Raw genomic sequence first — 21,676 nt, 5'->3', positions numbered from 1 at the left:
ATGCAAGCGTGTCTCTGTGCCAGCTTGCGCCTGCGTGGGGCTCATCACCCAGCCTGTCGGGCAGGTGGCAGGTCTCTGGGCACTTGGGGGAGAGGCTCGGGGGCCAGTGCCTGACCCCGCTGTCTGCACACAGGTAGACCTGTTGCCTTCAAACCTGAAGCTCAACAATGAAGCTGGCCCAGCCAGCATCTACTACAGCGAGCGCACGGCCGTCTCCAATGAGGGGGGCAGGACGGCTCTGCACGTGGCCTGCGAGCGCGAGGACAACCACAGGGTGAGCCGGGGCCTCCCCGGGCCGGCTGGCAGCTGTGTGTGGCATGTGTGCACGAGCATCTGTGCCTGTATATGAGTGCCTAGGGTGTGCACATGTAAGTGCACATATACGTGTATGTGTGTGTTTTATGTGCACATTCCTGTATACAGACAAGCGTGTCTGTGTACTTAGAGGTCAGTCCGTGTGTGTCTGTGGATGCACGTGTGTACGAGTGGCATGTATGTGTGTGCTTGGGTGATGCCTGTGCACATGTGTTTCTGTGTGTTGGGGGCAGGGGGGAGCCAACAGCCCTCGGGGCGATGGACTGGGCCTTGGGCCCAGCAGCTAAGGGGGCAGACCTTGGCATGGACGTGAGCCCCTCCCTGCAGGTCCCGGCTGCCCTGGTCCAGGCCAGCAGCTAAGGGGCAGACCTTGGCACGGACGTGAGCCCCTCCCTGCAGGTCCCGGCTGCCCTGGTCCAGGCCAGCAGCTAAGGGGGCAGAGCTTGGCACGGACGTGAGCCCCTCCCTGCAGGTCCCGGCTGCCCTGGTCCAGGCCAGCAGCTAAGGGGGCAGAGCTTGGCACGGACGTGAGCCCCTCCCTGCAGGTCCCGGCTGCCCTGGTCCAGGCCAGCAGCTAAGGGGGCAGACCTTGGCACGGACGTGAGCCCCTCCCTGCAGGTCCTGGCTGCCCTGGTCCAGGCCAGCAGCTAAGGGGGCAGACCTTGGCACGGACGTGAGCCCCTCCCTGCAGGTCCCGGCCGCCCTGGTCCAGGCCAGCAGCTAAGGGGCAGACCTTGGCACGGACGTGAGCCCCTCCCTGCAGGTCCCGGCCGCCCTGGTCCAGGCCAGCAGCTAAGGGGCAGACCTTGGCACGGACGTGAGCCCCTCCCTGCAGGTCCTGGCCGCCCTGGTCCAGGCCAGCAGTTCTCAAACTGCAGACCATCCCCCTGCGCGGGTTTCAGAATCTGTGGAGTGGGTCACATCCACAATGGACTAGAACACGCTAGGTTAAAGTAGAACAGAATATGTCAGAGGGCATCGCACGTAACTCGTGCACCGAAGTGTTGCTTCAGCACACATTTTGGGGATGCACATCGCAGGCAGGCCTACAGACACATCAGGTGGGGCCAGGGTCGCGGTGTGAAATGCCCTTCTGCTGTGGGACAGGGTCAAGCATGTTCGGGTGCACTGGCCTAGCCCGTAACTGTCCTGTGCCCGTCCATACCCTCTCTGACTGGGGATCCCGGCTGTGATCCTGTCTTGCGGAGCCTGGCCCAGGTCCCTCCAGCCCTGCAGCAGCTGCCTCTTGTCTGCCTTGGGGATTAATTCCCAGGAGGGTGGGTGCGGGAAACCCTCAAAGGAGGCTGAGTGGCCTGGGTGGGCGTCGGGGGAGCTGGGGAGCCAAGCCTCTGTGGTGTAGTGGCCAGCACAGCCCGGGCCAGTAAGCTACTGAGCGCATGGTACACTGAGCCTCAGTTTACCCACCCATAAATGAAAACAGCTGCTGGCCTCGTGGGTCTTTTTGTGACCACCGAGGGGGGAAGGCAAAGTTAGGAAACATGAGAGGCGACGTCATCATTAGGTCAAGGACAGATTGCCTGTGTAGGTTCCCAGTGCTGAGAGGTGGGGGCTGCAGCAGTCCAGCCATCACGTCTGCATTCCAGTGGGGAGAGAAAGAGGAGGAGAAGCTTTCCCAGGAGCCCCTCAGCAGATTGCGCTGGCACCTCCTTGGCCTGGCCCATGAGGGTGGGGGGACAGGGAGGGGGCTTGGAGAGTGGCCCAGCCAGCCCACGGGGTCTGTACATCCATAAAGGGAGCAGATTCAGCAGACTGCTCAATGTGGGAGCCTGACCAGAGAAGAGACTATACAGGGGGTGGAACAGAAGCTGCAAAGAGTGACTCCCTGTGAGCACCTCTGGGTGCAGAGGGAGATGAGGAGGGGAGAGTTGAGGGGTCCTGGGAGGGAAGGTCAGGAGGGCGAGGACAGGCCCTTCCTACCCAGAGAATGCTCCTTTCAGCCGAGCTGGGCTTCTTTCAAACCCCGGGGTCCTATAGGGTCACTGAGCCCCATGATGGGCATGCTCCTCTGGCCACCCCTCCTGTGTGCCTGGCGATGCTATGATGGCCGCATGGTCCTGACTCTCCCCTTTCTTTGAAACAAGCTTTAAATCAATTTAAGTATCACTTGTCCACCCTGTTTTCCACTGGAAATGGTGAATATTTAGAAAACATATTTTCAGTTTGAGAATCCACCCCCCTACCCACCCATTCGTCTCCCCCAATTTAGAGGACTCTGTGCCACGAAAGGAGCTGGTATGCGGGAAACAGCAATTAAGTGACTAAACTGACTTGATGGTGTTTGAGTTAATGATCAAAGTCAGGTGCTCCCAGGAGGGGGCGCCTCTTTAACCTGTTGCCCTTCTGCCTCTCTTCCCACCTAGTGTGCCAGGGACGTAGTCCAGCTCCTCCTCTCCCACAAAGCAAACCCCAACATGCTGTGGAGTGGCCACTCCCCGCTCTCGCTGTCCATCGCCAGCGGGAACGACCTGGTGAGCATGTGCTGCACCCAGGGACGGTGCACCCAGTGACGGAGGTGTTTCCATCTCCACTGCCCCTCCCACCAGTCGGTCGTCGAGATTTGCTGTTGGTGGTGGTGGCATGAAGACAGCATGGTGTAGAGGGTGTGGAGGATCCCCTCCCCCCCCACATGGGTGGAGCTCCTTAGAGAGGGAAGGGTGTAGAAGGGAAATCAAGCCATGTGGATGAGGATTAACTTGGGTGGATGCTCCCCTCATGGGGCTTAGATCACAACCCCTGCCTGTCCCAAATATCCTGCATAAAAGCACTGTGGCATTGACTTCTCAGTGTACTAGGAAAGGCACATTGGCCAGTTCCTACCTACTGCTGCCACCAAGGGATATGTTAGTTCACCACCCCCTCACCCCCCAATCCATACACACACCCATCCATCCACCCACCCACCCCCCATCCATCGGTCCATTCATTCACCCCCCCCACCCACACGTTCCTCCACCCACTCATCCATCCACTCAAACACACATCCATCTACCCCTTCATCCATACATCCACCACCCACCCAATGACACATCTGTTCATCCATCTACCTACCAACCTACCCATCCATCCAACCCCCCTTACTCACCTCCACATTTCTTCACCCACCCATCTATCTATTCACTCAACCACACGTTCATCTACCCATTCATCCATCACCACCCACATATCCATCCATCCATCCATCGTTCCATCCATCCATTCTGCATCCATCATCCATCTTTCCATCATCCATCCATTATTCATCTATCCTTCCTTCCTTCATTTCTTCCCACCTTCCTTCCTTCCATCCACCCATCCATCTATAATCCATTCACCCATTCACCTGTTTTTTTTTTGAGCATCTACTATGTGCCAGGCAGGCACCATTCTAGGCATTAGATGTTGAATGAAACAAAAGTCCTATGTTCTAGTTGAGGGAGACAGATCATAATGCAGTGTGTAACATGATTTCATGTGATGATAAGTGTTATGATGGGACAGAGAATGATGGAGGGTAGGCTACTTTAGCTGGGTGGCCAGGGAGGTCTTCTCTGGTGAGGTGACATTTCAGCAGAGGCCTGAAGAAGCTGAAGGCAGTGTTGATGCACGTGGGGCTTCTGTGGCACTTCTGCATGGTCCCTGTCCCCTCTCTCCCTCCTCAGCCGGTGTGTTGAGTCATTCACTCACGTTCCATGGGGCGCCTGCTCTGTGCCTGGCCATTATAGTGGGGCACAGCGGCAAAGAGAGCTGCATTCTGAGGAACATAAGCTCTTGAGTGAGCCAAACACTAGCGTCTCTTGTGTCCCACCACAGCTGCTGTCACTCCTGGCTTCCTGGGTGGCACCTGGGCTAGTGGCTGGGGACACATCAGGGAACAAGTGAGTCATGCCCCACTCTGTGTCCAGTCAGGGGATCACAGTGATCCAGGTGCCCAGGGGCAGAGGCACGCTGGTCCCAGGGATGTGTGCCTGGCTCAGTGCTGGTGGGAGACTGTGGCAGGGCTCAGCTGTGCCCCTGGGCTGGAAAGCAAGACAGGAGCCAGGACCACTTGGGAGCAACTGGACACTACAGAGACAGTGCTGGACCCGGGCTGCCTGGGTGGGATTGTAGTGCTCCCTGAGGAACCACCCTGTGCCCTCTCCCTGCCCCAGCCTTGTCCTCTGAGCCAGGCAGCAGGTGCACCTGCGGGTACGATGCATGTGAAGTGCCTGGGTGGCCGCCACTGTGCTCACTAGTGCAGTGGCCTTGCTCCTGAGACTTCCTCCTCACCTAAGGAGAGGGGCCTGGTGGGTGCTGACAAGCCTGTCTGTGTCCAGATTGTGAAGGAGCTTCTGTCCCAAGGAGCTGACCCCAACCTTCTCCTGACCAAGGGCTTGGGCAGTGCCCTGTGTGTCGCCTGTGACTTCGCCTATGAGAACCAGAGGAACATGGACAGCAAGCTGGCCCTGGTGAGGGGGTGATGGTGGAGGGGGCCTGGCCCTGGGGTGGAGGGTCCAGGGTGTGTGGTGGACCCCTTGGTCTGGCCCTGGGGTAGAGGGTTGGGGATGTTGTGGACCTTTTGGTCTAGCTCTGGGGTGGAGGGTTGGGGATGTCAGTGGACCCTTAAAAACATGAAGTGGCAAACCCACCCAACAGGCCAGACAAAAGTCCCCTGGTTAGTCTCAAGGAAGACGTAGGCTGTGGCTTTGGTCTGGCTGCAGGAGTCTAGATCTTTCTATGTCAGTTGGGCAACGGCTTGGGATCCTAGACAAGGGACCTACTGGGCAGGGATCTGAGGTGCTGTCTCCTGGGCAGGGATCTAGGGTGTGTCTCCTGGGCAGGGGTCCGCGGTGTGTCTCCTGGGCAGGGGTCCGCGGTGTGTCTCCTGGGCAGGGATCCGGGGTGCTGTCTCCTGGCCATGGGGATGGCTTCCTTGTGCTTGGAAGCTGTTTCCTCTGTGGGCTCATGTGTGACCGAGAATGTGCTCTGTGCTCTGGAGGCTGGTTGCTCCCGTCAGAGCCCCCTTCCGTCTTCCCAGCTGCTCTGGCCCTGCCTGGCACCCAAGCAGGTCTGCTCCTGCATCTCCCTCTCCTCACTCCCACCCCTGGGCTCAGGGTCCTCTCCATGGGCAGCTCAGCTCACGGCAGGCCCCTCTGTGTGCTGTTGCCTACAGCCGTTCCCCTGGGTAGCTCCTTCTCACACCCACGCCGTGTGGTCCTCTATGGGTACCCACTGACGATGGTGCTTGGTGGGATCCTCGCTGCCATTGCTCCATCCTGGTACATGCTGTGGTTCGCAACCAGCTGAAGCACCAGGGGCAGAGGGGTGGGAGCGCTGTAGAATGACAGTCGGGCTTCCTGGAGGCTGTTTGACTTCACAAAAGTATAACTTCAGTATTTAAAAAGAACTAAGACTCCTTTTCCTGATGTCCAATTTCTGGGTCCTAGTTTAAGGATCCTACCATTACCCCCAAGATCCTGTCCTGATTAAAAGAGACTCCAGAGAGGGAAAGCTCCCTGCTTTTCAGACGTTGTTGGATACTAAAAGGAGAAGACAGTTGTGGAGCAATCTGGAGCCTGGGAGGGGCCTGAAGATGTGCGTTCTGAGGCCCTCTGGTGCTCCCTCTTGGATTAGGGCCCTCTGGTGCTCCATCCTGGATTAGGGGCCCCCTGGTGCTCCATCCTGGATTATGGATCCTGGGGTGCTCTATCCTGGACTAGGGACCCCCTGGTGCTCCATCTTGGATTAGGGGCCCCCTGGTGCTCCATCCTGGATTATGGATCCTGGGGTGCTCTATCCTGGACTAGGGACCCCATGGTGCTCCATCTTGGATTAGGGGCCCCCTGGTGCTCCATCTTGGATTAGGGGCCCTGGGGTGCTCCATCCTGGATTATGGATCCTGGATTATGGTGCTCTGTCCTGGACTAGCGGGTCATTAGTCTGCTTGGCCCAGCCATGCTATCTGCCTCTCTAATTACCAGGGAAAGCTTCTCTCTTTTTCACCTTTGAATTGTCTCATCTTCAGCCCTGGGTAGCCTCCCCAGCCCATTTGTGTTGCCCCTTAGCTTCTGACGTCCACCTGTTTTCCGTTGCATCAAGACAACCCACACACACCTTGAATGTTCTTGTCCCAGATCTCAAATCAGCTGACCGGTTGGTTTTTCATCTATTTAATTACTTACTATTTATTCATTTACTAGCTTTTATTTTTTTTTAACTCACGTAAAAGTTGAAAGCACCACAGCATGACCCCATTTCCCCTCTCCTCAGTTATAACATAGCTGCCTGCTCTCTCTGGGACCTCCTCTTGGCCAACCCTCTGAAACTGGGCTGCACCCGTCACGGCTCCTCCCACTACTTCCACGTGTGTCTCCCTAGGATAGGGATGTTCTTTCACACTCCCGCACTAGAGAAAGTCAACATTCATTCAATATTTGTAACGGCTCCCAACACGCGCTTCTTGGAGTCCTCCTTCCCTGCCTGTCCTCTACGGTCTCACGTTTCTTTAAGCAAACCTTTCTCTCCTTCCAACTTAATCGGCCAAGATTCTGATTTTGTGCATGCGCACACGTGCACACGTGCAACCATGCACACGCACGCACACACATGCATCCAGTGTCACGGAGCACCCCCAGGCATGCTGGGATGGGGTGGTGAAGAAGACAGGCCTGGCGTTGGCCATGGTGTCACCTACAGTCTAGGGGGCATGGGACTATCACCAGGTGTCAACAGATGTGGTGTCATTCTGTGGTGTTGTGGGTGGGGTGTCGGGGAGGGCCCCCCAAGAGGTGGCCCTGCCTGCCTTCAGTGACAGTCGTTGCCTTGACACTCTGCCCTCACTTCTCGTCCATGAGGTTGGCGCATATGTTGTGTCTCTCGCTGACTCTCAGCACACCTGAGAGGGTGGCCTCCCTGGGTAATGCAGGTGACAACAACCTGTTTGGGCAGCGCCTGCTCACCTGCTGGGGGCCTCATCCTCGGGCTGCCCTCCTCCATCCAGCCAGTGTGTCCAGAGGGCCTGGAAGCCTCAGGCAACCAGGTCACAGCCTTGATGCAGGCGCTTGGGCGTGTGGGCACCCCGGTTCTGAATCCCGCCTCCTGGTGGTAGCAGTGTCTGGGAATTTGATGTAGGCTCTGTTCTCCACAGATTGACCTACTCATTAATTACGGAGCTGACATCCTGAAGCCCATTGTGCTCATGCAGGGGGACAAGGTGGCTGTGGGCACAGCTGTCGACTACGGGTATTTCAGATTCTACCAGGTATGGCTTTGAGTTTCCCAGTGGTGATGGGGGTAGAGCTGGGGCCATTAGTATCTCTCAGGCAAAGCTGGACTGAAGGTCCTTCATGCCTCTGCCCGAAGCTAGCTCCTGGCCTTCTGGAAGAGAAGACCTAGGCACGCTGAGCATGTCCTGCAGGCGTGGCTGCCTGTGTGCAGGCTTTCAGAGTGTCATTGCCGTGAGCGGGGATGTGCTCCCCACCCAGTGTAGATGATGGGCCGGGGCTGAGAGTGGGGTCTGCTCTCCCTGAGGTGAGAGGCTGGTGCCCCAGGTCACTGGCGGTGACACATCACTGTGCCGCAGGACCGGAAGATCGCCCACTGCCCCTTCCACTCGCTGATGCCAGCAGAGCGGGAGACGTTTTTGGCCCGGAAGAGGCTCCTGGAATACATGGGCATCCAGCTGCGCCAGGCCGTCTTCGCCAAGGAGAGCCAGTGGGACCTGAAGAGGCTGTACCTGAGCAAGAGAGGTGGGTGGCAGGGGGCACAGCCTGGCGGGCTGGCCCGGTCCTGGGAGGCCCACACACGCTTCCTGGAAACTCCAAGCCAACCGGGAGTTTTTGTTCTGCCCAGTTACTTACACTGGGATTTCCGTCTTGGGTGTCTGGGCCATGTTCCTGAAGATCCGGATTCATGGGCCCAGAAGGGACACAAGAGAGACCTTTCCTGCCACTGCCCGGGCCGCCTGCTGGGTTGGGTACCCCTGGCCCTTGTGTCTCTGCCTCTAAGTAGGTCAAGCCTGGGAAGAGAGGTCGGAGGGGCAGGACCAGGGCCCAGGAGAGGCCTCAGGCTGCACCATGGGAGCGCATCTGTGAACAGCATGTTTGTCCAGTGGCAGAGGAGGCCTGGGTCTGGGTCAGCACCACCCACCTGTCCCGCTGTCATGGGGTGGGGGGCACATGACACCTGAGGGAGCGAGGTGCTGGCCAAGCTGCTTGAGGTTGCTCTGGGGTCCTCCAGTGGGCAGCAGTGGGGTCTCTGCCCCGTGATGGCCAGGCAGCAGGACCGCCCCAGCCCCGAGACTTGGCTGCACTCTCACTTGGGCAGGGTCTTGGGGGAAGGCCCCCCTGCTCCATGGGAGGCCAGCAGGCAAGTGTGACTTGAGGACACGCCGGGCCTGGGTGCCCGTGGGTCTCTAGTGGACTGGCTGGGGCACTGGAGGAGGAGGAAGAGGGACCTGCTCTGAACTTTGCTTGGCCTGCCGTGCCCCAGGGGCTGAAATGCTGACCGCTTCCTGTGCCTGGTGCAGCTGCTCTGGGAGTTGAAGCCCTGGGTCGTCCTGTCATAAGCGCCCCATGCCATCTGCCTGTGATGCATCAGGCACAGAGCCAGCCCAAGTGAACAATTTTGGGCAAGAGCCTGGTGGAAAGGGCTGCAGGGTCCTTGGACAAGGGAGAAAGGCCTATGGATTCTGAGAGGGACCTGGGACAGCCCCAGGTGCACGTGGAGCTTGTTTCTTAGTTGCAGGAACGATCTTGTTCAGCTCGCTAAAGAGAATCGACTTTTGGTGGAAAACGTTGGGCTCCATGAGTAGGTGTCTGCCCTGGGAAGGGAATGCTCTTCCTGGAGAGCAAGGGAGCTGCACCTGAGAGGCCTTGGCATCTGCAGGGGACGCCCAGGACCAGGTCCTCAGCAGTGCTGGTCAGCGATTGGTTTCTCCTCTGTGTGACAGAGTGTCCCCAGGAGGGACCAAGTCACAGGCCCGGGGCGGCGGCCTCCACACCTGCGTCACGGAGGGGGCTGGGGACTTGACGGGTCGGGGGCTGCCTGGGTGAGGCTCTCCTTCTGGGTGGAGGTGGCTGCACCTGCCCAGCACCACCCCAGCACCACCCGACCTCTGTGTTCCGGCCACTGGCAGCCAGACTCGGGCTTCACGTCCACTGCAGAGAAACCACGCCTGCACTGCAGATGATGGGGAGACAGAGCTGGTGCAGCGGCCGCTCAGACAGCAGGCTGGGTGGGGGCACCCTGATGCCCCTCTGCCAGCATTCTCTGCCATGGTGAGACTGGGCCCCGTGGTGATGCAGGAGGCCAAAATCGAGTCTCAGGCTCAGGCTGCAGCAGCCTCCAAGTTCCTGGAGTTGAGGCTGCCGTCTGTGGGTCTGTGCCCCCTACACGTACCAGCCCCTACGCCCCTCATGTGCACCCACCCACACCCCTCCCTACGCACATTCCACCCACCTACACACCCACCCATCACACATATGCCCCATACTTCCCCACATGTATGCACCTATCGCCCCACACACACCCTTCCACACACGTGCAACACTACAGCCTACCCTCCCCGTGCGTACATCCTCACCCACACCCAACCGACACCACATACCACCACCCAGTCGATACCACCCCTGCCCTCTGTGCAAGCTGAGGTTCCATGCTGGGACAGGAGAGCTGAGGCTGCTGTGCCCCCTCCACTGAGTGCTCAGGTCCTCAAGTGTGGGTGTCACTAAAAGAGAAGTGTGCCATTGTCCCCACCACCAGCTCTAGAGCCATGGCTCAGAGATTTACCCAAGGGGGAAGCACACCATAAAACAGAGAGCTTTGATTCATTCCAAAGGAAACTACTTCACTGGCAAGAGAGCATGGGGAAGTTCAAGCCTAACGGTGCTCTCAAAGTCAGCGGAGGTTGAGGTGAAGGTGAGGAGATTGGCGGGTTCAGTGGAGGTAAAGCCTGAACTATAATCAGGCTGGTTGCCAGAGAAAACTTGGAAAGATGGCTGGGAGGAGCTTGCCTGTGGTCAGAACTAATCTCAAGTACTGACCTTGGGAGCTATCCTGTCAGTGAGCCCTGATTTAATTGAAAGAGTCTATGGAGCATATTGTACCCCAGAGCATTGCTGAAACCAGTGGAGCAATCAGCCTGCAATTCATGGGCGCGATCATGCAGAGAGACAGACAAAGAAAGGCCTACCCAAACCACTGTCATCCCCGGGAGACTGTGGGCATCCCCAAGGCCGCATCCTGTGTGGGGAAACAGCGGAAGCTTTATACTGCAGGGAGGAGCTTAGGCTTTGCAAAGTTAACCCAGCTGGTCACTAAACAAATGACAAGCAAATAATAATCAGCCCCGGGGAGGGAGAAAAACGATGAGAAGTGAACAGGTCCTCCTAGAAAAGTGGAGGACCATCAAGAGAAAAAAAGGTTGATGAGACGTGAAGAGATCCTCAGAGAAAAGTGGACACCACCAACAGATGAGTACCAGAAGCAGAGAGTGGAAAGAAAGGAGCAGGAAAAATAGTCAAAGACGTGATGGGTGAAAGCTTCCCAAATTTATTGTAAAACATCAATCTATATACCCAGGAAGTTAAAGAAGCTCACAGTAGGATGAAGACAAAGAGATCCACAAAGAGATACATCATATTAAAATGCCATGAGTCAAAGACAAGGAGAAAATCTTGAAGGCAGTAAGAAAAAAACCCCACATCACTTAGGGATGCACAGTACGATTAGCAGTTGGCCTCTCATCAGAAGCAGTGGAGGCCAGAAGGCAGCGGGACGTCACACTCGAAGTGCTCAAAGAGATAAGCTGTCAGCCAAGAATCCTTTGTCCAGCAAAGCTAACTTTCAAAAATGAAGGTGAAATAAAGACATTCCCAGAAAGACAAAACCTGTGAGAATTTGTTCCCAGTAGTCCTACTTTACAAGAAATACTAGGGGCTGGCCCCATGGCCGAGTGGCTAAGTTTGTGCGCTCCGCTGCAGGCGGCCCAGTGTTTCATTGGTTCGAATCCTGGGCGCGGACATGGTGCTGCTCATCAAACCACGCTGAGGCAGCATCCCACATGCCACAACTAGAAGGACACACAATGAAGAACATACAACTATGTACCGGGGGGCTTTGGGGAGAAAAAGCAAAAAAAAAAAAAAAAGACATACTAAAGGTATTCTGAAAGAAAGTGACTTCAGATGGAAATCAAATCCACATGGACAAAGAGCCTGGCAAAGGTAATTATAAAAGAAGTATTAATGCATATTTCTTCTTTTTTAACTGATTTAAAAAGCAATTTGCGAGGCCAGCCCAGTGGCGCAGCGGTTAAGTGTGCACATTCCGCTTCAGCGGTTCCTGGTTCGCCAGTTCGGATCCTGGATGTGGACATGGAACCGCTTGGCACGCCATGCTGTGGCAGGCGTCCCACATATAAAGTAGAGGAAGATGGACATGGGTGTTAGCTCAGGGCCAGTCTTCCTCAGCAAAAAGAGGAGGACTGGCGGCAGTTAGCTCAGAGCTAATCTTCCTCAAAAAAACCAACAACAACAAGGCAATTTGCATGATAATTTATATATAAGCAATTTACATAAAAATTTATATGTATATACATATGCATTGTATTTTTATATAATATGTGCATATCTTAATATATATTTATATATGTGTGCATATGTGTGTGTATTGTTGAGCCCATAACATATAGAAATGTAATATATTTGGCAATAATAGTACAAAGGAGGTGGGTAGGAGGAAAGCTGTGTTGTGGTAAGAAATGACTCCAGATGGTAGCTCAAATTGAATAGAAGAAATAAAGAGATCCAGAAATGATAAATAGTAAGTTTAATATAACAAAAGCTGTAAATATATACTTTTCTCCTTTCCTTTATCAGCTTTTTTAGAATACATAAAATTATATAATTAGTCACAACATTGTAATGTTGGGTTTGTAACATTGGTAGATGTAATATATACAGCAATAATATCATAAAAAGGGGGCAAAGAGAATAGAGCTATATAGAAGTAACCTTTTATCTCACTGGAATTAATATAGGTCTGAAGCTGATTTTGATAAGATTCATGTGGTAAACCCTAAAGCAACCATTAAGGAAATAACAAAACATATAGTTAAAATTATTAAAGAAATTATAATGTTACATTAAAAAGTATTCACTTCATGCAAAGGAAAAGAGTAAAGGAGGAATAGAGGAACCAAAAAATCATGAAACACATAGAAAACAAAATGTAAAATGGTGAATGTAAATCCAACTATATCAATAATAACACTAAGTGTGAGTGGATTAAATAATCCAGTCAAGAGGCAGAGATTGTCAGACTGGATGAAAATAGAAGATCCATCTATATACTGTCTCCAGGAGAAACATTTATGATTCAATAATATAAATAGATTGAAAGTAAAAGGATGAAAAATCATATATCATGGAAATAGCAATCACAAGAATGCTGGAATGGCTATACGAATACCAGAGAAAATAGATTGCTCAACATAATACCCTCAAGGTCCATCTATGTTGTCACAAATGGCACAATTTTGTCTTTTTTATGGCTGAGTAGTATTCCATTGTATATATGTACATACCACATCTTTATCCATTCATCTGTTGATGGGCACTTGGGTTGCTTCCACATCTTGGCTATTGTGAATAATGCTGTGATGAACACAGTGATGCATAAATCTCTTTGAATTGCTTATTTCAAGTTCTTTGGATAAATGCCCAGTAGTGGGATAGCTGGATCATATGGTATTTCTATTTTTAACTTTTTGAGAAATCTTCGTACTGTTTTCCATAGTGGCTTGCGCCAGTTTGCATTCTCACCAGCAGTATGTGAAGGTTCCCTTTAAGTCGGACAGAGAAAGACAAATACCATACAATTTCACTCATATGTGGAAGATAAACAAACAAACACATGGATAAGGAGAACAGATTAGTGGTTATCAGCGGAGAAAGGGGTTGGGGGAGCGTGAAAGAGGTAATGAGGCATATATGCATGATGACAGATAAACACTGGTGGTAATCATGAACAGTCTGAAATCGAAATATAATCATGTACACCTGAAATTTAAATAGTATTGCAAGCCAATAGGACCTCAATAAAATTTTAAAAATATGTATTACTGATGATAGAGACATTTTGTAATGATTAAAGAGTCAAATTCATTAGGAAGATATAACAATTATAAATCTATATGCACCTAACAGCAGACACTCAAAAATACGAAGGAAAAAACAGACAGAAATAAAGGGAGAATTAGACAATTCAACAATAATAGTTGGAGATGTAAATTCCCCACTTTCAATAATTGAGAATTACATAAAAACTAGGCAGAAGATCATCAAGGAAATAGAAAATTGAACAATACTATAAGCTTACCAGACCCAATATATTTATAGAACACTTTATCCAACAACAGAGTATACATTCTTCTCAAGTGTCCTTGGAAATTCTCCAGGACAGACCATGTGCTAGGTCTTAAAAGAAACACTTAATACATTTAGAAGGAGAGAAATAATACAAATTATGTACTCTGACCACAATGGGATGAAATTAGAAATGAATAACAGAAATAAATTTGGGAAACACATGTGAAACAAGACACTCCTAGATAACCAATGGGTCAAGGAAGAAATCAAAAGGGAAATTAGAGAATACTTTTATATAAATGAAAAAGAAGACACAACATACCAAAACTTATGAGATGCAGCTACAGCAGTGATTACAGGAAAATCTATGGCTATAAATGCCTATATTAAAAAGAAGAAATATCTCAGTAATCTAGTCTTCCTCCTTAAGACACTGGGAAAAGAAGAGAAATTAAACTTAAAGTAAGCTAATTAGCTAGCTAGCTAAATGTATGTATGTATATTAGAGCAAACATTGATGAAATGGAGAGTAGAAAAATAATAGAGAAAAATCAATGAAAGCAAAAGCTAGTTCACTGAAAAAGTCAGCAAAACTGACAAATCTGGCTAGCCTGGCCAAGAAAAAGTAAAGACTCAAATTACCAAAATCAGAAGTGAAAACAGGAACATTGCTACCAAGCTTGCAGAAACAAAAAGGACTATGAGTCAATACTATGAACAATTGTATGCCAACAAATTGTATTACCTAGATGAAATGGAAAAATTCCTGAAAACACACAAACTACCAAAACCGATAAAGGAGGAAACAGAAAATCTGAACAGATTTATAACAACTAAAGAGATTGAATAAGTAATCAAAATACACCCCAAAAAGAAAATCCCTGACACAGATGTCTCCACCGGTGAATTACACCAAGCATTTAAAACAGAATTAACATCAATCCTTTTCAAATTCTTCCAGAAATTAAAGAGAAGGGAATACTTCCTAACTTATTTTATGAGGTCAGCATTATTCTGATTCCAAAGCCAGACAATAACATCATAATAAAACTACAGACAAACATCTGTTATGAATATAGATGCAAAAGTCCTCAACAAAATACTAGCAAACAAAATTCAGCAGCATGTCAAAAGAATTATATGCCATGACCAAGTGGGATTTATCCCAGGAATGCAAGGATGGTTTAATCAAAAATCAATGTAATATAACACATTATTAGAATGAAAGAAAAAAAACCCACATGATCATTTCAATTGATAGAGCATTTGACAAAATCCAACACCCTTTCATGAGAAAAACACACAAAAAACAAGGAATAGAAGAGCAGTTCCTACCCTGATGAAGGGCACCTATAAAACTCCACAACTAACGTGAGACTCCATGGTGAGAGACTGGATACTTTCTCCTTAAGATCAGGAAGAAGATGAGAATGTCTTCTCTCACCATTTCTATTTAATACTGTACTGGAGTTGTTAGCTGGTGTAATTAGGCAAGAAGAAGAAATAAAAGGCATTCCAATTGGAAAAGAAAAAGTTAGACTCTATTTGCAGATATCATCTTGCAGATTGAAAATTCTAGGAATCTATTTTCACTTGTAAGACTAACTAAAACTAATATTAAACTAAATATATAATCTAAATACAAAACTGTTGGGAGCAAAATGGCGGGGTGAGCTGACTCGGGATTCTCTCCCCTCCAAAATACAACAAAGGATTGGAAAAACTGAATTTCAGAGAATAAATCTAATGCCAACACGTTAGAGACCTACAATACCGAGAAGGCGGAGATCATAAACCTTGCAGACGGCCTCGGAGGTGCCATCACTCCCTCCCCTAGAGTCTGCGATCTCTGCTGCGCAGGTCTGGGAAGGAGTGGGGGAGAGGCCACGAGACAAGGGGATCATCCAGGACTCCTGCCGCTGGTTCAGAGGAAACCCACTGACAGGGGAAAGCTTCTGTGCACGGGACCCTATAAACCCAGGGCCTCAGGAGACCAGAGAACAGAACTGATCCGAATCCAGATCGGTGCGCGAGAATAGCAGCCCCTCCCTCCTGGCAAAGCACACTGGGCGCAGCCATCTTGCCCGAAGGCAGAGAGCTCAGAACACGTGGCTCTCGACCCCCATCTAGTGGCGACAGGCTGTAACTGCAACCGAATTCTACCACCATGAGAAAAAACCACTCTACCATCCAGCAATTTATAAAAGCCCCAGACCAGAAGGAAAACAATAAAAACATAGAATTAAGTCCTGAGGACTTGGAATTAGGTAAACTAAGTGATAATGAGTTCAGAGCAGCTATAATCAAAAAACTCAATGAGGTAGAGAGAAAGATAGAGAAACAAGCCAATGAGTTCTGGAGTTACTTCACAAAAGAGATTGAAATCATAAAGAAGAATCAAACAGAATTACTTGAGATGAAAAACACAATGGACCAGATAAAACAGAATACGGATTCCCTGAATGCCCGTGTAGACACCATAGAAGAGCAAATTGACATAAGTGAAGATAGACAGGCTGAGTGGCTCCAGACAGAGGAAGAAAGAGAACTAAGAATTAAAAAAAACGAGGAAAATCTCTGAGAGATAGTGGATTCAATGAGGAGTAAGAACTTAAGGATCATAGGAATTCCTGAGAACGTGGAAAAGGAAAATGGAGCAGAAAGTGTGCTTAACGAAATTATTGAAGAGAACTTCCCAAATCTAGGGATTGACAGAGAAATGTGTGTAGAGGAAGCTTTCAGATCTCCTAGATTTGTCAATGTAAAAAGACCTACTGCAAGGCACATAGTAGTACAATTGGCAAGAAGGAAAGATAAAGAAAGAATACTCAGGGAAGTAAGAAAAAAAGCAGAGAATAACCTATAAAGGAGCCCCTATCAGACTTTCAGCGGATTTCTCTACAGAAACCTTACAAGCTAGGAGAGAATGGAGTGACATATTCAAAGCTTTAAAAGATAAAAATCTTTAGCCAAGAATACTCTATCCAGCAAGAATTTCCTTCAGATATGAGGGAGAAATGAAATCTTTTCCAGACAAACAAAAGTTAAGGGAATTTGTAACTGAAAGCCCTTCACTACAAGAAATCCTCAAGAAGGCTCTCATACCTGAAAAAAGAAAAAAGGGAGAAAGGGGTCACAAACCACAGACTAGGGAGACCGATGGATAGAACCAGAACAGGATAGCAAATATTCAACTATAGCATTAGGGTAAAGGTAAGGAAACTACCAAAGCAAGGATGATCTTATCACTCTAACTACAAATTCATAACACGAGGTGGAATAAGAAATGAAAATAATTATTTAGGAGGGGAAGAGCAAAGGGGGTCTAAATCAGTATTGGCCAAGTAAGTAAGAGACCACCAGAGAATAGACTATATTATACACAAGATTCTAAATACAAACTTCAGGGTAGACACTAAAATAAAATACAGAACAGAGTCACAAATCATAAATAAGGAAAAATCTAAGAAACCCAGCATAAGAAATTGCAGTATTAAATGGGTAGGCTAAAGCACACAGGAAAAGAAATGCAGGAAAACAAGATAATGAGTGACAGATTGACAGCATTAAGTCCACATGCATCAATAATCACTCTCAATGTAAACGGATTGAACTCTCCATTAAAAAGACATAGAATGGCAAAATGGATTAAAGAACAAGATCCAACAATTTGTTGCCTCCAAGAAACACACCTCAGCCCCAAGGACAAACACAGGCTCAGGGTGAAGGGGTGGAGGACAATACTTCAAGCTAATAGCAAGGAAAAAGAGGCAGGTGTTGCAATTCTTATATCAGACAAAGTGGATTTCAAAATAAGACAGGTAAAGAGAGACACAGAGGGACAATATATAATGATCAAAGGGACATTTCATCAAGAAGAAATAACGCTTATAAATATCTATGCACTCAACACAGGAACACCAAGATTCATAAAGCAACTATTAACAGACCTAAAGGAAGATGTTAAAAACAACGCAATAATAGTAGGGGACCTCAACACCCCACTCACATCAATGGACAGATCATCCAGACAGAAAATCAACAAGGAAATAGTGGAGCTGAATGAAAAACTAAAACAATTGGACTTAACAGACATATATAGATCACTCCACCCTGAAAGAGCTGAATACACATTCTTCTCAAGTGCACATGGAACATTCTCAAGGATAGACCATATGTTGGGAAACAAGGCAAGCCTCTACAAATTTAAAAAAATTGAAATAATAACAAGCATCTTCTCCGATCATAATGCTATAAGGCTAGAAATTAATTACAAGAAAAAAGTTGAGAAAGGCACAAAGATGTGGAGACTAAAGAACACACTACTGAACAAGCAATGGATCATTGAAGAAATTAAAGAAGAAATAAAAAAATACCTGGAAACAAATGAAAATGATAGCATGCCATACCAACTCATATGGGATACAGCAAAAGCTGTATTAAGAGGAAAATTCATCACAATACAGGCACATCTTAACAAACAAGAAAAATCCCAAATAAGCAACCTTAAAGCACACCTAACTGAACTAGAGAAAAAAGAAAAAATGAAGCCCAAAGTCAGCAGAAGGAGAGAAATAATAAAAATCAGAGCAGAAATAAACACTATTGAAACAAAAAAGGCAGTAGAAAGGATTAATGAGACAAAGAGCTGGTTTTTTGAGAAGATAAATAAAATTGACAAACCCTTAGCCAGACTTACAAAGAAAAAAAGGGAGAAAGCTCAAATAAACAAAATCAGAAATGAAAGAGGAGAAATAACAACAGACTCTGCAGAAATACAACAGATTATAAGAGAATACTACAAAAAACTATATGCCAACAGAATGGATAACCTAGAGGAAATGGATAAATTCTTGGACTCCTACAATCTCCCAAAGCTCACTCAAGAAGAGGCAGACAATTTGAACAGACCAATCACAAGGAAAGAGATTGAAACAGCAATCAAAAACATCCCAACGAATAAAAACCCAGGACCAGATGGCTTTCCTGGGGAATTCTACCAAACTTTCAGAGAGGATTTAATACCTATCCTTTTCAAGCTATTCCAAAAAATTAGGGAAGATGGAACACTTCCTAACACATTCTATGAGGCCAACATCACGCTGATACCAAAACCTGACAAGGACACCACGATAAAAGCGAACTACAGGCCAATATCACTGATGAACATAGATGCAAAAATTCTAAACAAAATTTTGGCAACCAGAATTCAGCAATTCATCAAAAGGATCATACATCATGATCAGGTGGGATTCATACCAGGGACACAGGGATGGGTCAACATCCGCAAATCAATCAACGTGATACACCACATCAACAAACTGAGGAATAAAAACCATATGATCATCTCAATAGATGCAGAGAAGGCATTTGACAAGATCCAACAGCCATTTATGATAAAAACTCTGAACAAAATGGGCATAGAAGGAAACTACGTCAACATAATAAAGGCCATATACGACAAACCCATAGCCAACATCATACTCAATGGGCAAAAACTGAACCCCATCCCCCTGAAAAGAGGAACGAGACAAGGATGTCCTCTATCACCACTCCTATTCAACATAGTACTGGAGGTCCTGGCCAGAGCAATCAGGCGAGAAAAAGGAATAAAAGGAATCCAAATAGGGAGGGAAGAAGTGAAACTCTTGCTGTTTGCAGACGACATGATCTTATATATAGAAAACCCCAAAGAATCCATTGGAAAACTCTTAGAAGTAATCAACAACTACAGCAAAGTTGCAGGGTATAAAATCAATTTGCATAAATCAGTAGCGTTTCTATATTCTAATAACGAACTAACAGAAAAAGAACTCAAGAACACAATACCATTCAGAATCGCAACAAAAAGAATAAAATACTTTGGGGTAAATTTAACTAAGCAAGTGAAGGACCTATATAATGAAAATTACAAGGCCTTTCTGAGAGAATTGGATGACGACATAAGGAGATGGAAAGACATTCCATGTATATGGATTGGAAGAATAAACATAGTTAAAATGTCCATTCTACCTAAAGCAGTCTACAGATTCAATGCTATCCCAATCAGAATCCCAATGACATTCTTTACAGAATTAGAACAAAGAATCCTAAAATTCATATGGGGCAACAAAAGACCCTGAATTTCTAAAGCAATCCTGAGAAAAAAGAACAAAATGGGAGGCATCACAATCCCTGACTTCAAAACATACTACAAAGCAACAGTAATCAAAACAGCATGGTACTGGTACAAAAACAGGTGCACAGATCAATGGAACAGAATTGAAAGCCCAGAAATAAAACCACACATCTATGGACAGCTTATCTTTGACAAAGGAGCTGAGGACATACAATGGAGAAAAGAAAGTCTTTTCAACAAATGGTGCTGGGAAAACTGGAAAGCCACATGTAAAAGAATGAAAATTGACCATTCTTTTTCACCATTCACCAAAATAAACTCAAAATGGATCAAAGACCTAAAGGTGAGACCTGAAACCATAAGGCTTCTAGAAGAAAACATAGGCAGTACACTCTTTGACATCAGTATTAAAAGGATCTTTTCAGACACCATGCCTTCTCAGAGAAGGGGAACAATAGAAACAATAAACAAATGGGACTTCATCAGACTAAAGAGCTTCTTCAAGGCAAATGAAAACAGGATTGAAACAAAAAAAACAACCCACTAACTGGAAAAAAATATTTGCAAGTCATATATCTGACAAAGGCTTAATATCCATAATATATAAAGAACTCTCACAACTCAACAACAAAAAATCAAACAACCCAATCAACAAATGGGCTGGAGACATGAACAGACATTTCTCCAAAGAAGATATACGATGGCCAATAGGCACATGAAAAGATGCTCATCATCGCTGATCATCAGGGAAATGCAAATCAAAACTACACTAAGATATCACCTTACACCCATTAGAATGACAAAAATATCTAAAACTAATAGTAACAAATGTTGGAGAGGTTGTGGAGAAAAAGGAACCCTCATACAGTGCTGGTGGGAATGCAAACTGGTGCAGCCACTATGGAAAACAGTATGGAGATTCCTCAAAAAATTAAAAATAGAACTACCATATGATCCAGCCATCCCCCTACTGGGTATTTATCCAAAAAGCTTGAAGTCAGCAATCCCAAAAGTCCTGTGCGCCCCAATGTTCACTGCAGCATTATTTACAATAGCCAAGACATGGAAGCAACCTAAGTGCCAAGCAACAGATGAATGGATAAAGAAGATGTGGTACATATATACAATGGCATACTACTCAGCTGCAAAACACAACAAAATCATTCCATTTGCAATAACATGGATGGACCTTGAGGGAATTATATTAAGTGAACACATAAGCCAGCTAGAGAAGGATAATCTGTGTATGACTCCACTCATATGAGGAATTTAAAAATGTGGACTAAGAACAGTTTAGTGGATACCAGGGGAAAGGTGGGGTGGGGGGTGGGCACAAAGGGTGAAGTGGTACACCTACCACACGACTGACAAACATTAATGTACAACTGAAATTTCACAAGATTGTAACCTATCAACTCAATAAAAAAAATAAAAAATAAATAAATAAACTGTTACACTATTAAAACTAGTAAATGCATTCAGTAAGGTTGCAGGATATAAGATATACAAAAATCAATGGTGTTTCTATACAATTGCAGTAAACAAACCAAAAATGAAATTTAAAAAACAATTCCATTTGCAACGGCATCAATAAGAATAAAATACTTATGGATACATTTAACGAAAGCAGTGCAAAACTTATAAAACTACGATACAATGTGGAGGAAATTAAAGGAGGCCTCAGTAAATGGAGAGACATCTCCTGTATCAGAATCCCAGCTGACTTCTTTGGACAAATTGAGGAGCTGATTCTAAAATTCATGTGGAATTGCGAGAGTCCCAGAATAGCTATAACAATCTTGAAAGAGAAGAACAAAGTTGGGGGTCTCACTTTCTGGTTTCAAACTGACTGCAAAACAACAGTAGTCAAGACAGTGCGGTACTGGCATAAAGACAG

General features: G+C 47.3%; 1 protein-coding gene across 25 annotated transcripts in view; it reads left to right on the top strand.

The window, feature by feature from the left end:
* Positions 1 to 21,676, top strand: part of ANKMY1 (ankyrin repeat and MYND domain containing 1) — a 55,870-nt gene that overhangs the window by 21,094 nt on the left and 13,100 nt on the right. For 18 of the 25 annotated variants that reach the window (XM_070270700.1, XM_070270707.1, XM_070270699.1 and 15 more), the window contains exons 11-15: positions 134 to 274; positions 2,697 to 2,804; positions 4,629 to 4,760; positions 7,439 to 7,552; positions 7,874 to 8,039. In XM_070270700.1, coding sequence (XP_070126801.1) covers positions 134 to 274; positions 2,697 to 2,804; positions 4,629 to 4,760; positions 7,439 to 7,552; positions 7,874 to 8,039 — 661 coding nt within the window. The remainder of the gene's footprint in view (positions 1 to 133; positions 275 to 2,696; positions 2,805 to 4,628; positions 4,761 to 7,438; positions 7,553 to 7,873; positions 8,040 to 21,676) is intronic. The other 7 variants (XM_070270703.1, XM_070270704.1, XM_070270711.1 and 4 more) reach the window with 2 other exon arrangements.

The sequence above is a fragment of the Equus caballus genome, chromosome 6 (genome assembly GCF_041296265.1).
Source record: "Equus caballus isolate H_3958 breed thoroughbred chromosome 6, TB-T2T, whole genome shotgun sequence".
Lineage (NCBI taxonomy): Eukaryota > Metazoa > Chordata > Mammalia > Perissodactyla > Equidae > Equus > Equus caballus.
This window is presented reverse-complemented; position numbering and strand designations above follow the sequence as displayed.